This window comes from Spermophilus citellus (assembly GCF_964194105.1).
Source record: "Spermophilus citellus genome assembly, chromosome: 15".
Taxonomy (NCBI): Eukaryota; Metazoa; Chordata; class Mammalia; order Rodentia; family Sciuridae; genus Spermophilus; species Spermophilus citellus.
The window spans coordinates 78,846,432-78,866,631 of NC_138195.1; the positions used below are offsets into that span (position 1 = coordinate 78,846,432).

A 20,200-nucleotide genomic window follows, 5' to 3' on the forward strand; every position below is an offset into this window, starting at 1 on the left:
GATCCTGGGTCGATCCTCAGCACCACATAAAAATAAATAAGTGAAATAAAGGTATTGGGTCCAACTACAACTAAAAAATAAATATTTAAAAAAAAAAGATGTACATTTTTTCCCCACCCAAGTCACAGGTCTGAATGTTATCTGTGGAATGCAGGTTAAGAACTCTTGGTATGTTATGACTTCATTGTTTCATTTTTTAATTTTTCTTTTTAATTTGTTGGAGAAAAGAAAAGACAACATTCCTATTCCCAGTTTTGTTCTTGTTGCTGCTGAACCAACTGAGAATAAGTTGTAAGCATCTTGGTTCTTCATCTCTAAAACTTAAGCCTGTATTTTCATAAATAAGAGCATTTTCCATTGTAACCACCTTATATCATTCTTACACCTAAGAAATTGAACATTAACTTAATAACATCTAAAAAGTAACCACATTCAAGTGATGTCATTTGAATTGTTTTTCTATTCAGGAATCAATCAAGGATACATGCAATGTCTTCTCTTTAGATTCTTTAAATATAAGACAGTTCTTCTGTTCCCTTCTCTTAGCCCACTACCCCCTGAAATTGACTTAGAGAGTGATCCATTTTCTAAATTTATTTTATAGTTTCCTTATGGTTAAATTCAGGTTAAACTTTCTTGGTATGAATGCTTACATGAGTGATGTGTACCTCTTATTGCATCATTTACTATGTCCTACTCTTGGTGATGCTAAGTTTAATCACTAGTAGATCTCTCAGCTAACAGTAAAGGGGCATTTCCCCTTTGTAACTAAGTCATATGTGCAGTTGTTCTTTAAAACTGAGTATTAGGTTCCCTAACAACTTTTTAAGCATTCTTTGGTGACTCTTACCTAAACTATTTATTACACTTGGGGTTTTGAAATGGCAATTCTTAGATTCTTTCATTGCCTCTATACATATTAACTGTTAGCTTTCTGTAAAAAAGAGTGCTGTGTGTTTATTTTTGGCACTGGGGATTGAACTCAGGAATTCAACCACCAGCCACAACCCTAGCCCTATTTTGTATTTTGAGATAGAGTCTAAACGCTGAGTTGCTTAGGGCCTCACTGAGTTGCAGAGGCTGGCTTTGAACTCATGATCCTTCTGCCTCAGCTTCCTGAGCCACTGGGATTACAGGCATGCACCACAGTGCCCAGCTACTTATTTATTTTTAAGTATCACTATACTCACGGATTTTTTAAATTCAGTATTATTACATTGCTATTATTTTTGATGCTCTGATTTTTTCCAAACTAGTTCTTAGTGTCATATTGATATGTCCTCATTAGTCTTTAGCACTTTTGTTTTCTGCTAGATGTTAAGGCTTATCTAGAAGGTACATTTTAAATTCTCATTGTGTAATTTAAAGCCTTTGATAAGTATTTGATTATAAGTCAGTTTATCATTGAATAAAATTGTTATACAGAATCACTACCTTTATCATGTTTTGTTTATAGGTGACCAAGTCAGTCATCGGGGTGCTCTAACTGGAGGTTATTATGACACAAGGAAGTCTCGACTTGAATTACAAAAAGATGTTAGAAAAGCAGAAGAAGAGCTGGGTGAGCTGGAAGCAAAGCTCAATGAAAACCTGCGCAGAAATATTGAAAATATCTTTTTATTTTGTGTTTAATGGTGGACACTGTGGAGAAAACTACATTTTGATTGTAGCTAATCTTTTACATGTTGGGTGTAATATATATATAATGTGTTTTACTTTGGCTTTTATTTAAGCAGAAGAGCTTATGTTTGTCTCTTTAGCTTCTGAAGACTAAGGGGAAAAAAACCTAAGAAGAACTTTTTATTTTTATATTGATTCTTTGCTTAACTATTAAGTAGCTAATACCAGTGTGTTTGCTTTTGAAGGAAAAGAATCTTAGGAACACCAATCAGGCAAAGAGGAAACCAAGGATTAGTCACTGAATTGTGGGACAAAACCTGGGTGGTGTTTCAAGGAGAAGGGTTGGAGGTATGGGTAATGCCCTATAATGTATGGATGTCAGTATATCAGGAATGAAAAATGTCCATTAGAACTTACTATCTGAGGTCATTTGGTGCAAACGCAGATTTAATATTAGTGGAGGAAATGGCCATGAAATAGGCAAATCTGAGTAACCATGGTTGTTCTTTGAAATAAAAATTGTGCAACATGGAGAGTGGCTAGTTCAGCACACAACTGAAATAGTTCTGCCATATGCATTTTCTTAAAAACAAACAGTGCTTTGGAAATACAGGAGTACTTGATGTGTGCTTCCCAGTTTCTCATACAATATGAAGAATTCAGGTACTTGAGCATTGAGAATAGTTATTTGTTACTACTACAAGGACATTTTAAGTAAAACTGTATTTTTTTTTAACTGAATTTATAGCTTTTGTGCCATCAGTGTAAACAGCAACACAAAACAACAGTTGAGCTTTTTAGCTTTAACATAGCCAAGATTTACATTTCATACTTTTAGAACATGTGACATATAACCTAGTAAGAATTTTCCTTAGCCTTGTATATGGATTAATAATGAAATTGATCAGTTGATGAATCAAATGCAGCAGATAGAAACCCAACAAAGGAAATTTAAAGCATCCAGAGACAGCATATTATCAGAAATGAAGATGTTGAAAGAGAAGCGGCAGCAGTCAGAGAAGACTTTTATGCCTAAGGTCCGTTAAGTATGTCTTTTATTATAGATTTGTTTTTATTATATAGAATTGGGGTGATAGCTTGGGGATGTAGCTCAGTAGTACGGCACCTATCCAATGTATGTAAGGCCTTGGGTTCAACCCTGGCATGGCAAATAACAAAACTAAAAGGATCCTTGTGATTATATAGAATTGGGGGTGAATCATGTATTATATGGGTTATCATTGAATCTCATATATTCCATTTTTATTTGAACCCATACTTCTAGACATTTACATCTCTCTCTACAGTACTTAAATTCATATGTACCCAGAATCTTTTATTGTAGATTGCATTCAGGCTGCACACCTTAATTGGATAAACAGACATTTTGAGATATGGCATAATAGTGCTGTCTGATAATCGGTATTTGTCAGTATCCATTTTTGTCTAGAAAGCATTATGAAACTATTTGAATACTTGACTGTATGATGTCCACATTATATTAAAATGAGTAGAAGCAGACTTATACAAAGAATAGTTCATTTATTGTATCTTAAACTTGAAGCAGTTTGGGCAAGAACTTTTTATTTAGAATCTCAGTAGTACTGAGATTAAAAAAAAAAAGAAAGAAAGAAATGCTCACAGTTACACTCTTCCAAAACATTCTTTTTGTTCCTATGAATACTTCTGAAAAGTTTTGTATAGTTTAACCATGAAATATGGTTTGTCCCTCCCTCACAGAGTAAATGTTTTTCTTTTCTTTTCTAAATATTAGATTTAATGAGTACAGGGGTTTGGGTATGTAGTTCAGTAGTGGAATGCTTGCCTGGCATGCTTGTGACCCTGAGTTCATTTACTCAATACCATTGAAAGGAAAAAGGAAGGGAAAAAATAATACAAAAAAGAAAAAGTACAGTTGCTCCTTGGTTTATGATGGGATTGTGTCTTGATAAACCTAGCAGAAGTTGAAAATATCCCAAGGAAAAATGCATTTAATACACCTAGCCTACAGAACATTATAACTTAGCAACACATTATAGCACCTAATATTTAATTGGGTTGTGATTATTTTAGTTGGCTTTAATGTCATGTAGATTTTTTCTAGTTTTTCATTATTAGTAATAATGGTTAATACCTTTATTAAGAAATGGATAATTTGTCATGTAGCAACGTAGCTTACAAAGTTTGGAAGCAAGTTTGCATGCTATGGAGTCCACCAGAGAATCATTGAAAGCGGAACTAGGAACTGATTTGCTTTCTCAACTTAGTCTGGAAGATCAGAAAAGGGTAGATGCACTGAATGATGAAATTCGTCAACTTCAGCAGGCAAGTACACCTGATGGGGAAAAAAAAATTCACTGATAATTAGCTGTTATGAAAATTGCCTTTCTTGCCAAATAAAAGAATATGAAGGGGAATTACTGGAGAATGAAATTGGCCAAATTATTTTATGTGCACATATATATATGTACAATGGTTACTGCTATCATTATAATGATAATGAACCAATGGAGTATGAAAGAAAAGAATATTGAGAAAATACAAAAATGAGACTTGGGCCCTAATACTCATAGGAGTAAGTAAGGTTTTAATTAGGTGTTTCTAAGCCATTTTGGGTATGTTAGGATTATATAAGAAATCTTCACTTTGTTATTTAATGCACATTTATCATTAGTTCCATTGAGCTACTTAAGTCAAATATAAACACTGATCGGACCAGCTTTATATATTCAATAATATTGTCTTGAATAACATTTGATGTTTTTATGCATAATTATAAACAACACTGAGACCAAAAAATAAAAAGCAAGAAAATAAAATTTCTCGGCACCATGTCTTTTAAAAACCAGGCACCAAATTAAGCATTCTGTTGAACAGATGAGAAAGAGAAAATTTTTTAAATATAGGATTTCTTGAAAAGGTTTAAAATATAGAACTCTGTTTGAGCTCATTTCAACACAATGGTGCAGATAATAAAAATGTCTGAAATATTACTGTTTAGGTAGAAAACTAATTTTTCTTTCTTAATTTTAGGAAAACAGACAGTTACTAAATGAAAGAATTAAATTAGAAGGTATTATTACTCGAGTAGAAACTTATCTCAATGAAAATTTGAGGAAACGCTTGGACCAAGTAGAACAGGTAATTTGTTCTTTTTTGAGGATTCTGTAGTGGCAACCTACTAAAAGTGGTTATATGAGAGAGGATGTGATTGAAAGCATGGGCTTTTAGGATAGACAGCTATCTGCACACTAGCCCTGGGTTGGAATTCTGGCACTCCTACCTGATGTGTGATTTTTGGCAAGTCATTTAATATTTCTTTTCTGTTTCCTTTTGTGTAAAATAGTAGGTTCTGCTTCATATAATTAACTGTCTTGGTACATTCTACACGCTCAGTAAATGTTAGCTAGTGTTTCCTCATTAAAGTCATGTTGAGCAATTTTCTATTAATTATATCATTACTTTGTTTCGCTTTTAGTATACTGTTAAGTATTTGCAATCATATGAACTCTTTGTAGAAACTAGAGAATAACTATAGCAACTAATGGCAGTCAACATTTTGAGACTAACAAAATTCATATTTTATGGTTTAACACTCAGAGATCCTTTTCTGTTGTAGGAACTCAATGAACTGAGAGAGACAGAAGGGGGTACTGTTCTCACTGCCACAACATCAGAACTTGAAGCCATTAATAAAAGAGTCAAAGATACTATGGCACGATCAGAAGGTGAATTTGTATATAGTAAAAAAATTATGGTATTATGTTAAATTTAGCTTAGTTTATAAAATGCTTGTGATAAAAATAACATCCAAATAGGCAGAAGCATGTAGTAATAATTTTTTTCCATCACCATAAGCAATTAATAGTGAATAGAGTTTAGTAGGTTAAATATAAATAGAAACTTTTGTTGGGATAGATTTCTGATGATATTAAGAGAGACTGTAATTATTTATTTAGTTAACAAAAGATGAAATTCCTGAATCAAATTTCTTAATAGTTACTGAGAAGAAAGTAATTTTTTTAGCTATTTGTAAATGTGAACATTAAATAATCAAAACTATGAAATGGAAAGTTTCATGATTATTTTTTCAAAAAATATTTTTAGTTGTAGATGGACACGATACCTTTATTTTATTTATTTATTTATTGTTATGATGTGCTGAGGATTGAACCCAGTGCCTCACATGTCTTAGGCAAGTGCTCCACCACTGAGCTCCAACCCCAACCCTTATGATTATTCTTGAGTAACTCATGTATTTTGTCCAGACTTAAGTGGTATGTGCATTTTCACAGCAAAATTTAAGCAAACTCTGAAAAAGGTTAAAATGTATTTATTTTGGAAGATTTGCTCATTTTAAAAATCTTGCTGAAATAGCACTGTGTGTCTAATAGTCTAAAGCCAAATTTTGTTTCTTTCCCATCTTAGATTTGGACAATTCCATTGATAAAACAGAAGCTGGAATTAAGGAGCTTCAGAAGAGTATGGAGCGTTGGAAAAATATGGAAAAAGAACACATGGATGCTATAAATCATGATACTAAAGAACTGGAAAAGATGACAAATCGACAAGGCATGCTATTGAAAAAGAAAGAAGAATGTATGAAGAAAATTCGAGAACTTGGATCACTTCCTCAGGAAGCATTTGAAAAGTATCAGACACTGAGCCTCAAACAAGTAAATCAACAAGGATTTAAATTTGAAGTTTCATTGCAGATTTCCCTGTAGTATGTGAACTTATTTACATATTTTCTTTTCTTTGTAGTTATTTCGAAAACTCGAACAGTGCAACACTGAGTTAAAGAAGTACAGCCATGTTAACAAAAAAGCTTTAGATCAGTTTGTAAATTTTTCTGAGCAGAAAGAAAAGTTAATAAAGCGTCAAGAAGAGTTGGATAGGGGATACAAATCTATTATGGAACTGATGAATGTACTTGAACTTCGAAAATATGAAGCTATTCAGTTAACTTTCAAACAGGTATGTTCTGCTTATTGTTTAAAAAATGCAAGATGAAAACTTCATCTGTTACTCAGTAAGGTTAATCTAATATACTTGAATAAATCTGGTATATAAGTTGCTAACTTGTAGTAATTTGGATGTTTTTATGTAACTCTGAGAAGAATCTTTATCTCTTGTTATTAATATAAAAAATATTCCCAATACTTTTAAATACTTGTCTTTGTTTTAATCAGTAGTATATATAATTCCTTTTAAGCAAAATTTATATTTGAATTGACACTTTTTTTTTTTTTAAGGTATCCAAGAACTTCAGTGAAGTATTCCAGAAGTTAGTACCTGGCGGCAAAGCTACTTTGGTGATGAAGAAAGGAGATGTGGAAGGCAGTCAGTCTCAGGATGAAGGAGAAGGGAGTGGTGAAAGTGAGAGGGGTTCTGGGTCACAAAGCAGTGTTCCATCAGTTGACCAGTTCACAGGAGTTGGAATTAGGGTAAAATACTTGTATCTTTTATTTTATTCACTACAATATCATAGAATTTATAGAATCTTTTGCACATCTAAATTATACTTCATATGCAATTTAATTTAAGAAGTGATAATGATTCTACTACCCTCTGGGATATTAACTCTTAATATGTTTTCCTAGGTGTCCTTTACAGGAAAACAAGGTGAAATGAGGGAAATGCAACAGCTTTCAGGTGGACAGAAATCCTTAGTAGCCCTTGCTCTAATTTTTGCCATTCAGAAATGTGACCCAGCTCCTTTTTACTTGTTTGATGAAATTGACCAAGCTCTGGATGCTCAACACCGAAAGGCTGTGTCAGGTACAGTTTTGGTTTTGTGCTTAAAATGAGAACTTGCTTAAAGGTGATACCTTACCTCTTTTATTACTGTGTTTTCTTGTTGCTGGAGATATTTGGAAAGGGTAGATTGTATATACTAGGTAAACAAGATAATTTGTCTTTTAATAGTTTTTTAGAAGTTTGGTATTTAACTATTTTTCAAAGTTTAGTTATGTGAGAAATAGATATACTATTTTGAATTAAATGAAAATTACTTTAATTAAATTTTATTAAAATCTGCTTTGTTTACTCAGCATTAAAATAGTACCTGTCAAACAGTTTTGTGCTCAAAAGTCTAATTCTTAAAAGTCCAAAAGGTTTTGGGGGGGTAGTGGATAGCAGAAGAAAAATGGTATGTATGTATGTGTGTATGAGAAAACCATTAGAAGATTTTTTATAGTAAACAACTGTTTCTGTTGCTTTAAGATACTGGGTTTAAAGCTTTGTTCCTAATTGAAGAAGTTAAATTGGTAGTTTCTGCAGTTGTGTGCATGGAAAATAAAAAACACAGGCTGAGCCAGGCATGGTGGCGCATACCTGCTGTCCTAGTGGCTCAGGAGGCTGAGGCAGGAGGATGTGAGTTCAAAGCCAGCCTCAGCAACTTAGTGAGGCCCTAAGCAACTCAACGAGACCCTGTCTCTAAAAAAAAAAAAAAAAAGAGGGCTGGGGATGTGGCTCAGTTGTTGAGTGTTCCTGGGTTCAATTGCCATTACCAAAGGGGGGGAAAAAGGCTGTTCTGACAGTTTTGAATTTTAGATAAGAGTAAAAATATCTTTTTTTTTTTTTTTTAATTTTCAGATCTCCTGAGAAAAGGGATTTATTAAATTATTTCTTTTTACAGATATGATTATGGAACTTGCTGTACATGCTCAATTTATTACAACTACTTTTAGGCCTGAACTGCTTGAGTCAGCTGACAAATTCTATGGTGTGAAGTTCAGAAACAAGGTAAATTTTTTGTTGTTGTTTGTTAATAAGCATTGAATTTGTTGAATTCTGATTTTATGTTAAATTGTGAAAGAAGACAAATAATTACTAATCTGTCTTTGTAAATACATTATTCCCAAATATCTATGAAGTTTAGCAGATATTTTGTAGCATTTATTGTTTGAATTTTCTTTATTTTCATTGATATCAAAAGACAATATCTTCCTGTCAGGTCTACTCAATGCTTCTTGAAAGCACAGCCTTTAACAATTAGTTCTATTTGGCTGTCCCACTCACACCTTTTCCTAGTTGTCTTCCAATCTTAAGATTCTTTGATGAAATAGTAAATAATTTAAACTGAACAAAAGGAAGTTCAGGATGATAGGCATAATTACTAATCTATATCTTCAGAGCATTAAATGTATAATATTTTTAAACCCACCTATTGAATAATCACTATTATAAATAAAGATTTAACAATGCTTTAGAATCATTTGACACAGGGACTAGGCTGTGTATTGTAAACATTACTTTAAACAGTGCAAACACTGATAATAATTGTTTAAGATGTAATGTTTTCAACATTGTTCTGCAGGTTAGTCATATTGATGTGATCACAGCAGAGATGGCCAAGGACTTTGTAGAAGATGATACTACACATGGTTAATTGAAAAATATTGCCCACAGATTTGGAAGATGTATATAATAACATGGTTCTCATACCCAGGAAACTGTAAATTTAAGCTAAATATTGGTCTTTATTGTTGTCGGACTTAGAACACACATAGTCCTTTTTTATTCTGTCTTTGTATTTTATAAGATATTCTGTAATGTTATATTTCTACTAATAGTTAAAAAATTTTGTTTCTCACACAGCTTTTTGTAAAGTGCCCTGCTTCTCCTATTTTAAATCTTTTGAAACATTCTAAATATTCTTTTCTAATTGTCAGTTATACTGCATCTTTTTTTATAGCCTCAATTAAATGATTGGCTTTATGACTTTGTGTTTTATGTGGCTTTTTATTTGTCATTTTACTGATTAGAAACCAGTTTTTCTTGGCTGGGTTTGGTGGTACACACCTGTAATTCCAGTTCCTTAGGAGGCTGAGGCAGGTAGGTTACAATCTGGTGAGACCCCGTCTCACAAAATAAAAAGGGCTGAGGATGTATCTTTTTTTTTTTTTTTTTTTTTTTAAGAGAGAGTGAGAGAGGAGAGAGAGTGTGAGAGAGAATTTTTAATATTTATTTATTTTTTTTAGTTCTCAGCGGACACAACATCTTTGTTGGTATGTGGTGCTGAGGATCGAACCCGGGCCGCACGCATGCCAGGCGAGCGCGCTACCGCCTGAGCCACATCCCCAGCCCCGAGGATGTATCTTAATAGTAGAGCACCCCTGGGTTCAATCCCCTGTAGCACACACACACAACAGTAATAAAAATAATTTAAATGTGTGCTTTTTATTTTGCCTAAGAAAGCATCACTTTTGTTATGTACTTCCATATTTTTTTTTAATTTCATCAGTGAGTTTCTGTCTCATTGTGTACTTGAACCATGGGGAACTTTTAAAAATATAACACTATTGGATGTTGAATCAAAATCTTAAATGTTTGGGATTCTAGTTATTGCTATTTCTAAAGTTCCTCATAGTGATTTTGACCTTCAGTGATGATTAGAGCCCCCTGCTTCAACTTGGTATAATGAGTTCTTTAAAAATTATTATTTTTTAGATGGCAGTGTATTTAATAGAACTTGTGTGCTTAAAGTAGTTCTAAGTGAAGGAACACTAGTGCCAAAAAAATGAGCCTTATAATTTCCTTGTTTTTCTGGCTAATAGTTTTAGAAGGTTTTATTACTGAAATTGCCCCCCCCCCCCAGGGTGGTCTTTAGGGATTTTTATCTTATTAAATGACTTTCTTGAGACATAATTCGTTCACCATAAGATTCACCCATGTGATCTATGTGCAGTTCAGTATTTTAAGTATAGTCATGGAATTGTGCAGCCATTTCTGAAATTTAATTTTAGAACATTTTTACTCCAAAATAAAACCCTGAGCTAGGCACTGTGGCACACAGCTGTAATCCCAGCAACTCAGGAGGCCAAGGCAGGAGGATCACAAGATTGAAGCTAGCCTAGCAACTTTAGTGAGGCTCTGTCTCAAAAAGGATTGGGGGGATGTGGCTCAGTGGTTAAACACCTCAGATTCAACCCCCAGTGCCAAAAACAACAGCAACAAAAGGAATCCCTGTGCCTGTTACTAGTCAACTCCCTCCTTTTAGCTCCTGGCAACCAAATTGACTTTGTTTTGTACTATAGATTTGCCTGTTTTGGTCATTTCATATAAATGGAAGCATATGATATATGTTCGTTTGTGACTGGTTTCTTTTACTTTGCAGAGTGTTTTCAAGGTTATCCGTTTTGTAGTGTGTGTGAATTTTTGTTGCTGAATAATGTTATATGAATATGTACTATGTTTTTTTTTAATTCATTTATCAGTTGGACACTTGGATTGTTTCTCTCTTTTTGCTATTATAAATAATGCTACAGTTAATATTGGGAACAAATTATCATGTGGGCATGTTTTCACATCGCTTAGATATGTATCTAGGAATGGAATTATTGGTTCATATGGTAACATTTTGAGGAATTGTCAAAACTTTTCCCTTTTATATTCATTCATATAATAAATTCACGAGAGTTAGGATTTCCCCACATCCCCACCAAACTTCCTTTTATATATGTTTTTTATCATAGCCATTTTTGTGAGTGTGGAGTGGTATCTAGTGCCTTTAACTTATATTTTCCCGATGACAATGATGTTAAGTATCTTCATGTGTTTGTCATTTGTTATATCTTCTTTGTTAAAATATCTACTCATATGTTTTGCCCATTTTTAATTGTTTTTTGTATTCTTATAGAATTTTTAGTTCTTTATATATTCTGGATACAAGCCCCTTATCAGGTATCTAAATTTTTGTCCCAGCCTATGACTTCTTTTTTTCAAATTCTTACAATGGTGCCTTTTGAAGCACATTTAAAAAAAAAAAAAAAAAAAAAACCAACAACTCATTTTAACTTAATCATATTTGTAAAGGCCCTATCTCCAATTATAGTCACATTTAGAGGTATTGGGGGTTAGGCCTTAAACGTGAATTTGGTGAAGGGACACACAATTCAGTCCCTAATAACTGCTATGGTATGTTTGTCACCCAATATTGCTCTCAACTAACTCTAGATTTTATTCAGATTTCACTAACATTTTTAGTAATGCCCTTTTTCTTTTCTAGGATTCGCAAAGGCCACGTATCCTCTGGTCTGTGACAGTTTATCATTGTGTCTTTGTTTTTTATTCCTTGACAATTTTGAGAAGTACTTTTCAGATATTTGTAGAATGTTCCTCAATTTGGGTTTGTCTCATAGTTTCTTAGGATTAAATAATACCACAGAAATTAAGTATCCTCATCATTTCATATCAACAGTACATATTATTAACATGCTTTATCACTGATGATATTATCTTGATCACCTCCTCAATATTATGTTTGCTAAATTTTGCCATTTTTACACTTTTCCTCCCTTTCCCTGTTCTGTTCTTTGAAAGTATATCACTAAGTGCAGTTTACACTGAGGGTATCCTGTGACTTTGGAAAGTGCTTTTATTAGTTGTAGTAGCTTTTTTGATAGTCTGAAATTTTCAGACAGTCTTGTCATATGCAGAGTTTTATTTGTTCTTTTCCAACATATTTTCCTTTTCTTATTGACCCCACCCAACCTCACCCTTGCCAAGAGTTTATAATCTATAGGAGAGTTTGTTAGGACCTACTCATACATTAGTAAAAGCTAGAAATACCTAAAAGAGGCACATTAAAAATAAAATACTGTTAAGACTTCAGATCGAATTATAAGTGTGCATTCACTTTGTATTTTCATTTTGATAAGCTTATTTAAATATTTAGTGTATTATTATGCTCTATAACTTTGCTATAATATAACCGATCTTCTAAAAAAGAAAATTTGGTATATAGGTTGAGCATCTGTTATCAACAAATCCAAAATGCTCCAAAATTTGATACCTTGTTGAGTATCCAAAAAGATTGCAGATTTTTGAGACTTTTGGATTTTCAGATAGGGGTGCTCAGTAAGGTAGATCTGTACAAATATTCCAAAATCCAAAAACTATCTGCAACAGTTCCTATCCTAAGCATTGAAGATAAGGGATACTCAGTCTGCATATGTTCTGAGATACCATTAAAAAGGGTTATATAACTATAATACCTTTCTAATATTCCTAATGTTTCTGATGCATCTGCCGAGGAGATTTATCAAGAATTACTAAATAACTATGTAGCTTGAAATGGTGTATGGTATATGACCTATTGCTTAGCTATAATCCTAACCCTCCAATAATACAGAAATTGAGCCTAAAATTGACCAACCCTTTTTACACATAAAACTTTGGAGATTTGTGACTATTTTCTCAAGATAGACTCCCAGCAGTCAGTATGTTGTTGTTGTTATTTTAAAATATTTTTTAGTTGTAGATGGACATACTATTTTTATTTGTTTATTTTTATGTGGTGCTGGGGATGGAACCCAGGGTCTCATGCTTGCAAGGCAAGCATTCTACCACTGAGCTACAACCCCAGCCCAGCAATCAGTATGGTGTATGGTATTTATATCTTTTTAAAAATGTAAAACTAGATTATGGTATAAGTGTGTTAGGGCTCTATTTAGAGTATTTTTCTTAGGAGATTATAAAAATAATGGTCTTACTATGAATAGTATCAATCATAATATAAAAGTGGAAGCTGGTTGGGCGTGGCGGTGCATGCTGATAATCCCAATGGCTCAGGAGGCTGAGGCTGGAGGTTTGCAAGTTCAAAGTCAGCCTCAGAAAAAGAGAGGTGCTAAGCACTCCTGCCTCTAAATAAAATACAAAATAGGGCTAGGATCTGGCTCAGTGGTCAAGTGCCCCTGAGTTCAATTCCTGGTACCCACCCCCCCCCCAAAAAAAATGTGGAAGCTGACTTTTGAAGTAGTGTTTCTTCTTTCTTGGGGGGTACTAAAGATTGAACCCAGGGGCACTCAGCCACCAAGCTACATCCCCAGCCCTTTTTCATTTTGAGACAGGGCCTCCCTAAATTGCTGAAGCTTATTTTGAATTTATGATCCTCCTGCTTTAGTCTTCCAAGTCATTGGGGTTACAGGTATGTGCCACCATGCCCCGGTCGTTCCTTTCTGAAGTATTAATAACAAACCTGTTTTTGAAAATATTTAATTTTTAAGAGGAGTTTTTCTACTAATAACTAAAGGTAGAGAATTAGCTCTTTCACTTACCTCAAAGGAAGACTCCCAGTGTTCAGGAGGAGAAAAATAGTAAGATTTCACTTTCCCTTAGAAAATGATTTTCTCAGGGCCTAACGTGGAGATGTTGGGGTGCCTGCCACAGAGATGAAGTGTTTCAACAATTTACTTTGGTAGAAACGATGTTCTTTATCTTTTACTCCGTCATATGTCTTTGTCCTAGAACACTAATAAATAATCCAGGTTTGTACGTTTATTCTGAGTCTGATATGTTAAACTTTGAAAATGTAATTGAAACCAGTTGCACATTAATGCAGTTAAAAATTATAACAGCAGATTGTTAACTTACTGCCTGTACATTAGGAGGATCTTCCTTGAGGGTTTTTTTTTTTTTTAATTTTTACTTTAAAATGATAATGTAAGAGCTGGGTACAGTGGTACATGGCTGTAATCCCAGCAGCTTGGGAGGCTGAGGCAGAAGGATTGTGAGTTCAAAGTCAGTCTCAGCAACTCAGTGAGACCCTGTCTATAAATACTATACAAAGAAGGGCTGGGGATGTGGCTCAGTGGTTGAGTTCAATTCTTGGTACCAATAAACAAACAAACAAATAAATAAGATAATGTTTTTAGGTAGAAGTTATCCTCTTTTGTGTGAGGATTAAGCAATAGGGATGTTTATTTAATATTAAATACTCCTTTATTTTCATACTTCTTTTGAGGAAAAACAGGTAGTTACTTTCTTCTGTGAAGAGTAATACAAAAATTTATTTCAGTACTCTATTGCTCATAAGTGTCAGAATTGTTTATGGTCTTTATTTTGATCACATTAAATAATTCTTAAAGGGGGTTGATTGTGAGTTAACATTTCTAGAAGGAAATTAATTTTGACAAGAGCTCAGATTTTTGCAAAGCATGTCCTCTTAAATATGGCTTTCTTGTTTACACTTTGTCCAAGCTAAAAATATCAAGACCTTGCAGTTAAGATATATTTAGATCTAGCCATAACAATTTTTTTAGTTTAATACTTTTAATTTTACAGATGAGGAAATTTGAAGCCCAGATTAGACGAGTAACCGAGTGAATAAGTGAGCACACTCAGAAACTAACAGAGCCAGAACCAATCCTGACTTTCCTGCTTCACTAGAGCAGACTTTTTAATACATTAGCTCTTTATTTCTCTCATGTTGACTATGAAAATGGGGGTGATGTATCATATTTGTAATTAATTGATCCTACATGTTACACAGAAACACACTTTAAGGGCACAAGGCACTACCGTCCTTAGTTTTCTTTGCCTGTTCTCCTCTTGCTCTCCTATTTTCTTTAAACCTCACCTATTTAGGTACACTGTGGTCACTTGCTCCATGTCCTAGGGGGACTGGGTTACTGCTGGCTGCCAGTCTCCTTCATGGGAGATGCCAATGTTGCTCCATAAATCTGCCATCATGTGGCACTCAGTCTCCCCTTAGAGACAGAGAGTCTCCTGGGTGTAAGAGCCCTTGTGGCAGCCAGTAATTGCATAGGGCTATGAGGCAGCATAGATATTAGGTTTGCAAAGAGAGCATGGATATATTTACTCTCTCAAGTCATCACATGGGTTGATATCAATCAGTGTATTGCAAAGAGACAGCATCTGAATGGTAGCTTTTATGGATTCTTATGTAGTTCAGATCAGTGCCTGGCAAATTGTCAAACACATCAAAAGGTGTGGTAATAGCAAGCCCTGCTTTGCCTCATAGATTCAATCATTAAAAATAATGGTCATAAAGACTGAAAACAAGGAAGTGTACATATAAAGTGTGAAGAAAACACAAAACCACAATAGAAAAATTGAACTTGAAGGACATGGGTTTAAGGCCCAATCATTTGGAATTAAGGTTGTAGAGGAAGTTAACATGTAATGTAGTAACAGTTCATGCCACTTCTAAGACCTTTGCTGGGAGAGATTTTCAGACACAGGAGTCTCATGCCACCTCAGGATTAGAAACCATGACTGCAAAGATTGGTAAGATTGAGGCTTTTTTCAATCTTGTGTATGATGCTTTTTTCTCCCAGTGTTGTAAATCCCCTACTATTTCTTTTTTTTTTTCAGAACCACTAGAGGGGGCCCTTGAAACATGCCAGCTCCCCAATTTTTCAGTCTAGTTTTTCAAACTCTGTAGAGTTCCAGGAGCAGTGAAAAGGTCAAGGTGTGATATTCTTGAAATTTCTCTGTTGCAACAGTTTATAAACTCAGTGGTAACCGCTTGCAGCTCAGTTTTAAATTGGACACTTCTGGCCAAAGGTCCCTAGTGCTTTGCAACAGTTTGTACTACCATACAGAAAGCTACACAACGGCTGTTCAGTGGGATCTTGTTAACACAGTGACAACCCTTTCTTGCAGCAACCCTACTTGTTTGACCCCAGAGCAGTATTTTCTGCCAGTGCCTTCTTAATCCTTGCTTAAACCCAGGAGAATTTGTTCTAGTTTTTCTTATCTACCATTTCTGTCTGAAACCTGGCGTTTCTTAAAATGGCTTTACCTCTTCAGCTGACTTTCAGTTTATTATTTCTAGGTCCTCTGCCCAATGGAACTCTTGAATCTGAATTGGGGTCTCCTGTGTTTTCTCAGAGTGGTGGGAATTCTTGATTTTTTTTTTTAAATCAAAAATCTTATTAGAATCCCTGTAGCCTTGGAGAAAAGCACTCATCCTCTTTAGGATTGTTCCAGAAGTACAGTTTCTGTGCTGTTTGAGAATAAAGGGCTCATCCCCACTGTGAGGAGGTGTGTAGGAGCATGTGTGTATGTCCATGCCTCATAACCCCGCCTCAGCTGTGTTCACACATCTGCAAATACTACCTTTGAGCATGGCTTTGTGATGGGCGGGAATGTAAGGTACAAATACATAAGTTACATGATGTTTCAGTTCTGACAATGTCTTTGATCTCAATTGTGAGGTTAATGCTTAGAAGAACCCCCATAAAGAGAAATTACTAAAGCTTGGTGCCAAAGAGGCCTTTCCAGTGACTTTCCCTTTGTTTTTTCCATCTATCCTCTGTCCTTGGCTAGATAGAAGAAAAAGACATTTATTTGATTGCAAGTGATTTCTTGATCCCATGGGGCAAAAGTATGAGGATTAGTCTTTGCTGTGTATTGAAATATCTTGTGTGAATGACTTAATCACAACCTACAAGGTACCAGATAGGTCCTTTAATCATCTCACTTAAAGGCAGCAACTTTGAAGTGGTGGTAGTAACCCCAGGATCCTCAAAAGGAAACTGTTTACTTGAAAATGAGGCAATTTGCCTAAAAATTCCTGTTGGAAAGTGATGGGACTGATAGCAGACCCCTGGCTTATTCTGCTCCAGACTCCCCAGGTGCCATTTTCAATTCAAAATGAAGTTAGTGCCAACACTTACAGATGGAGTGGCCATAAAGACATGTGTAGGATGCCTCTGATCCAGTTGTTTTCTAAGCTGTCCATGAATCTGGGGGTATGTGTCGGGTTTTTATCTTTCCTGCTCTTAACTGCCCTCATCTTGAAGGAGGCCATGCCACGGAAGTAGAGGCTTTAGCAAGATGGTGGGGTGTGGAAACTCTTTCAGGTGGTACCTGAGAAGGAGTCCCTTCTTGCTCTGCAGGGCTCTTGTGCATCTTTGCTAGTAAGTTGCTGACCAAGTACCATTAATTCTGCTGTTGCCTAGTAGTTAACTTTTAACTCTATTCACCTCCCCTAGCCTGATCTCTTTCTCCAGCCTAAAAGGAGACACACTGCCACTATCCTGTGCCCTTCCCTGAGCCTGCCACAGGAAGCTCAGCTTTCTTTGAGAAGCCTGTGCCCAGTTCTTCTTCATCTTGCAGCTCTGAAGAACATAACTGGGATCCTGCCCCCCTCTCCTTTTTCTCCTTCAGTACTCAAATCCATTTAACTGTGCCTCACTTTGTAGTTAAATATGTAAAGGGTTTTAGGAAGAAACTTGGGGCATTTGAGGTAGGTAGGCATTGACCAGGTAGGTCTGGGAGCTGACAGAATCAAGAGTAATTCCAGGTTGCCAGGCTGTTAGACACATGAGTGCAGGGGCAGGATGAAAACTTGATTAGTACTACAAGGCTAAATCCTGAGATTGCAGTAAGCATGCCCCATTTTGGCATCCTCTGGAATCTACTCTTATTCCAACAGAGTCCAAAGAAAGAGCAGTGGCAGACTCTCATCTAATCAAACCTGTGCTTTTACCCCACCGTTCTTTCCCTCTTACTTTAAAAACAAAACCAAACCCTTCTCATTATAGACTAAAATGTTCCTTTAAAACCTTCTACCTTGTAAGTTCTATGTGTGTCAGAACCATATTTGTCTATTTTTTTGGTTCGTTGTTTTTGTCATTTTTGTTTAGTGAGTTTTTGCTGAATGAATAATGAATGATAACAATAGCTGGCACTGTGTACCAGGCTCCATGCTGAGTGTTTGATATTCTTGAAGCAAACAAGTCTCACAACAGCCCTGAAAGAGAGGACCTGTTGTTTTCCCCATCTTCCAAAGCAAAGACCCAGCCATGAGGTTATTACCCACTATGGCTGTACAGCTCTAAGAAGTAAAGGCTAGAATCCAAGGCAGGGCTTCTCTAGCTCTGTGCTCCATAGGACATGGTGCATCCCCATTACTAAGGGAGCCTTCTTACAGGTGGGCTAGCTTCTATCACCCCCCAGATTGCTGTTCCCTTCAATGGATTTTCCCTACACTGTTCCTGTCTTTGCCACAGTTCTCTTTAGCTGGGTTCTACCCATAGAGCAATGGGGAGCAAGTAATTAGAGAGAAGTTGAACTGTGTGGGCCCAATTTACCTTGCTGTAGGGATGCACTCAGTGTCTACATAAGATTTTGGAATTGCTTCACCAGGATGTGAGAAATGTATGCAGGAACTAATGTGCCTTCGTAGCAAGCCAGAGGGTCTTAACCTGTATTACCTCTTGGACTTATCATCAGATTACCTAGAGCAGTCAGTGAAATATGTTTTTTCCGGTCTTTCCCTCAGCAGGTTTGGGGCAGGGGCCAGGAAGGCCATAGATGAGGCCTGCTCACCAGGGAAATCTAAAAGTAAGGTCAGTCCTCCTGAAATCTTTGGCCTTTGGAACAAAGGATGTCTGTGAACCTGGAAGAAATCCTACTTAGTGATTTCCAGCGAACTTTGTTAAAGCCAGACCAAATCAGTGGCTGTATCCTCTAGTCTAGCCAGTGTGAGACTTGTGACCAGGGAAAACCCCACTGGCCACTGCTCAGCAGTCAGAATCCAGGCCTAGTATAGGAACTGCCTTCATTCTTGGACCAGAGAAGTAGGTCCCTTCAGTTTGCACCTGCCATATTCATCCACCTCCTTTAAAATACTTAATAACAGTAAGTTTTCTAGAACCTTCAGCTGCAACCCCAACCTCTGAAACCTTTTATCTCCTGAGGAATTTTCTGATGTCTCTCATTCTTGAAACCCTTTTGATGTACATCAGGTTTTCTCTCCCACCTCCTCACTTAGATTCAGGAAAAGGGATCAGTGAGCTGGCTTGGCTGCCGCTGGCTTCACCATTGTTGTTCAGTAGTCATGTTGTTGCTAAGCCATCATGCCGTTGCCATTCCTTCTGCACCCCCAGTTCACTCACCTCCAACCTCCTACACACCCATGCTTTACCAGCACCCTAAGTGTCATCCACTCAGGATGGAGGTGCACTTCCCCAACCAGCTCTACCTTCCTCACTATCTCATGGCCTGTCATCCACAGTTGCCTCAATCTTCCTCTCAATTTCCACTCTCAAGAGCCCTCCTAACTCTGACCTCCTGAAATGTAAGCTCTGAACTGAAGCATAATTTTCATAAAGTTGAAAACATGGTTTTTGTACAAACCAAAAGGAGCAGTCTAACTTGTTAATTTCATGGATCAGACCAGCAGGATGACAAGAGTCCCTTAGGGCAATAAAACTAACCTTTGAGACAAACCCACATAAATACAGTTATCTCATACTAGACAAAGGCACCAAAAATATGTTATTAGAGAAAAGGTAGCCTCTTTGACAAATGGTGCTGGGAAAACTGGAAATCCATATGCAGCAAAATGAAATTAAGTCCCCATCTCTCACTATGCACAAAACTCAAAGTAGATCAAGGACCTAGGAATTAAACCAGAGACTCTGCATCTAATAGAAGAAAATGTAGGCCCTAATCTTCATCATGTGGGATTAGGCCCTAACTTCCTTAACAAGATTCCTAATGCATAAGAAATAAAATCAAGAGTAAATGGGATGGGTTCAAACTGAAAAGCTTCTTCTCAGCAAAAGAAACAATCAGTGAGGTGAAGAGAGAGCCAATAGAATGGGGATAATTTTTTGCTACATGCACATCAGATCGAGCACTAATCTCCAGGATATATAAAGAACTTGAAAAGCTTAACACCAAAAAACCAAATAACCCAATTAATAAATGGGCCAAGGAACTGAATAGACACTTCTCAGAAGAAGATAGACAATCAACAAATATATGAAAAAATGTTCATCAGTTCAACATCTCTAGCAATTAGAGAAATGCAAGTTAA

At 35.8% G+C, this 20,200-nt stretch overlaps 1 protein-coding gene across 1 annotated transcript in view; it reads left to right on the forward strand.

The window, feature by feature from the left end:
- SMC3 (structural maintenance of chromosomes 3) overlaps window positions 1-9,345 on the forward strand; it is a 34,159-nt gene extending 24,814 nt beyond the window's left edge. Inside the window, exons 19-29 of the mRNA XM_081268540.1 lie at window positions 1,457-1,609; window positions 2,506-2,657; window positions 3,787-3,945; window positions 4,654-4,761; window positions 5,240-5,348; window positions 6,049-6,296; window positions 6,385-6,597; window positions 6,876-7,067; window positions 7,224-7,401; window positions 8,261-8,367; window positions 8,942-9,345. Of these exons, the coding sequence (XP_081124666.1) occupies window positions 1,457-1,609; window positions 2,506-2,657; window positions 3,787-3,945; window positions 4,654-4,761; window positions 5,240-5,348; window positions 6,049-6,296; window positions 6,385-6,597; window positions 6,876-7,067; window positions 7,224-7,401; window positions 8,261-8,367; window positions 8,942-9,013 (1,691 nt within the window). The 3' untranslated portion in view covers window positions 9,014-9,345. The remainder of the gene's footprint in view (window positions 1-1,456; window positions 1,610-2,505; window positions 2,658-3,786; window positions 3,946-4,653; window positions 4,762-5,239; window positions 5,349-6,048; window positions 6,297-6,384; window positions 6,598-6,875; window positions 7,068-7,223; window positions 7,402-8,260; window positions 8,368-8,941) is intronic.
- The last annotated feature ends 10,855 nt before the right edge of the window (window positions 9,346-20,200 follow it).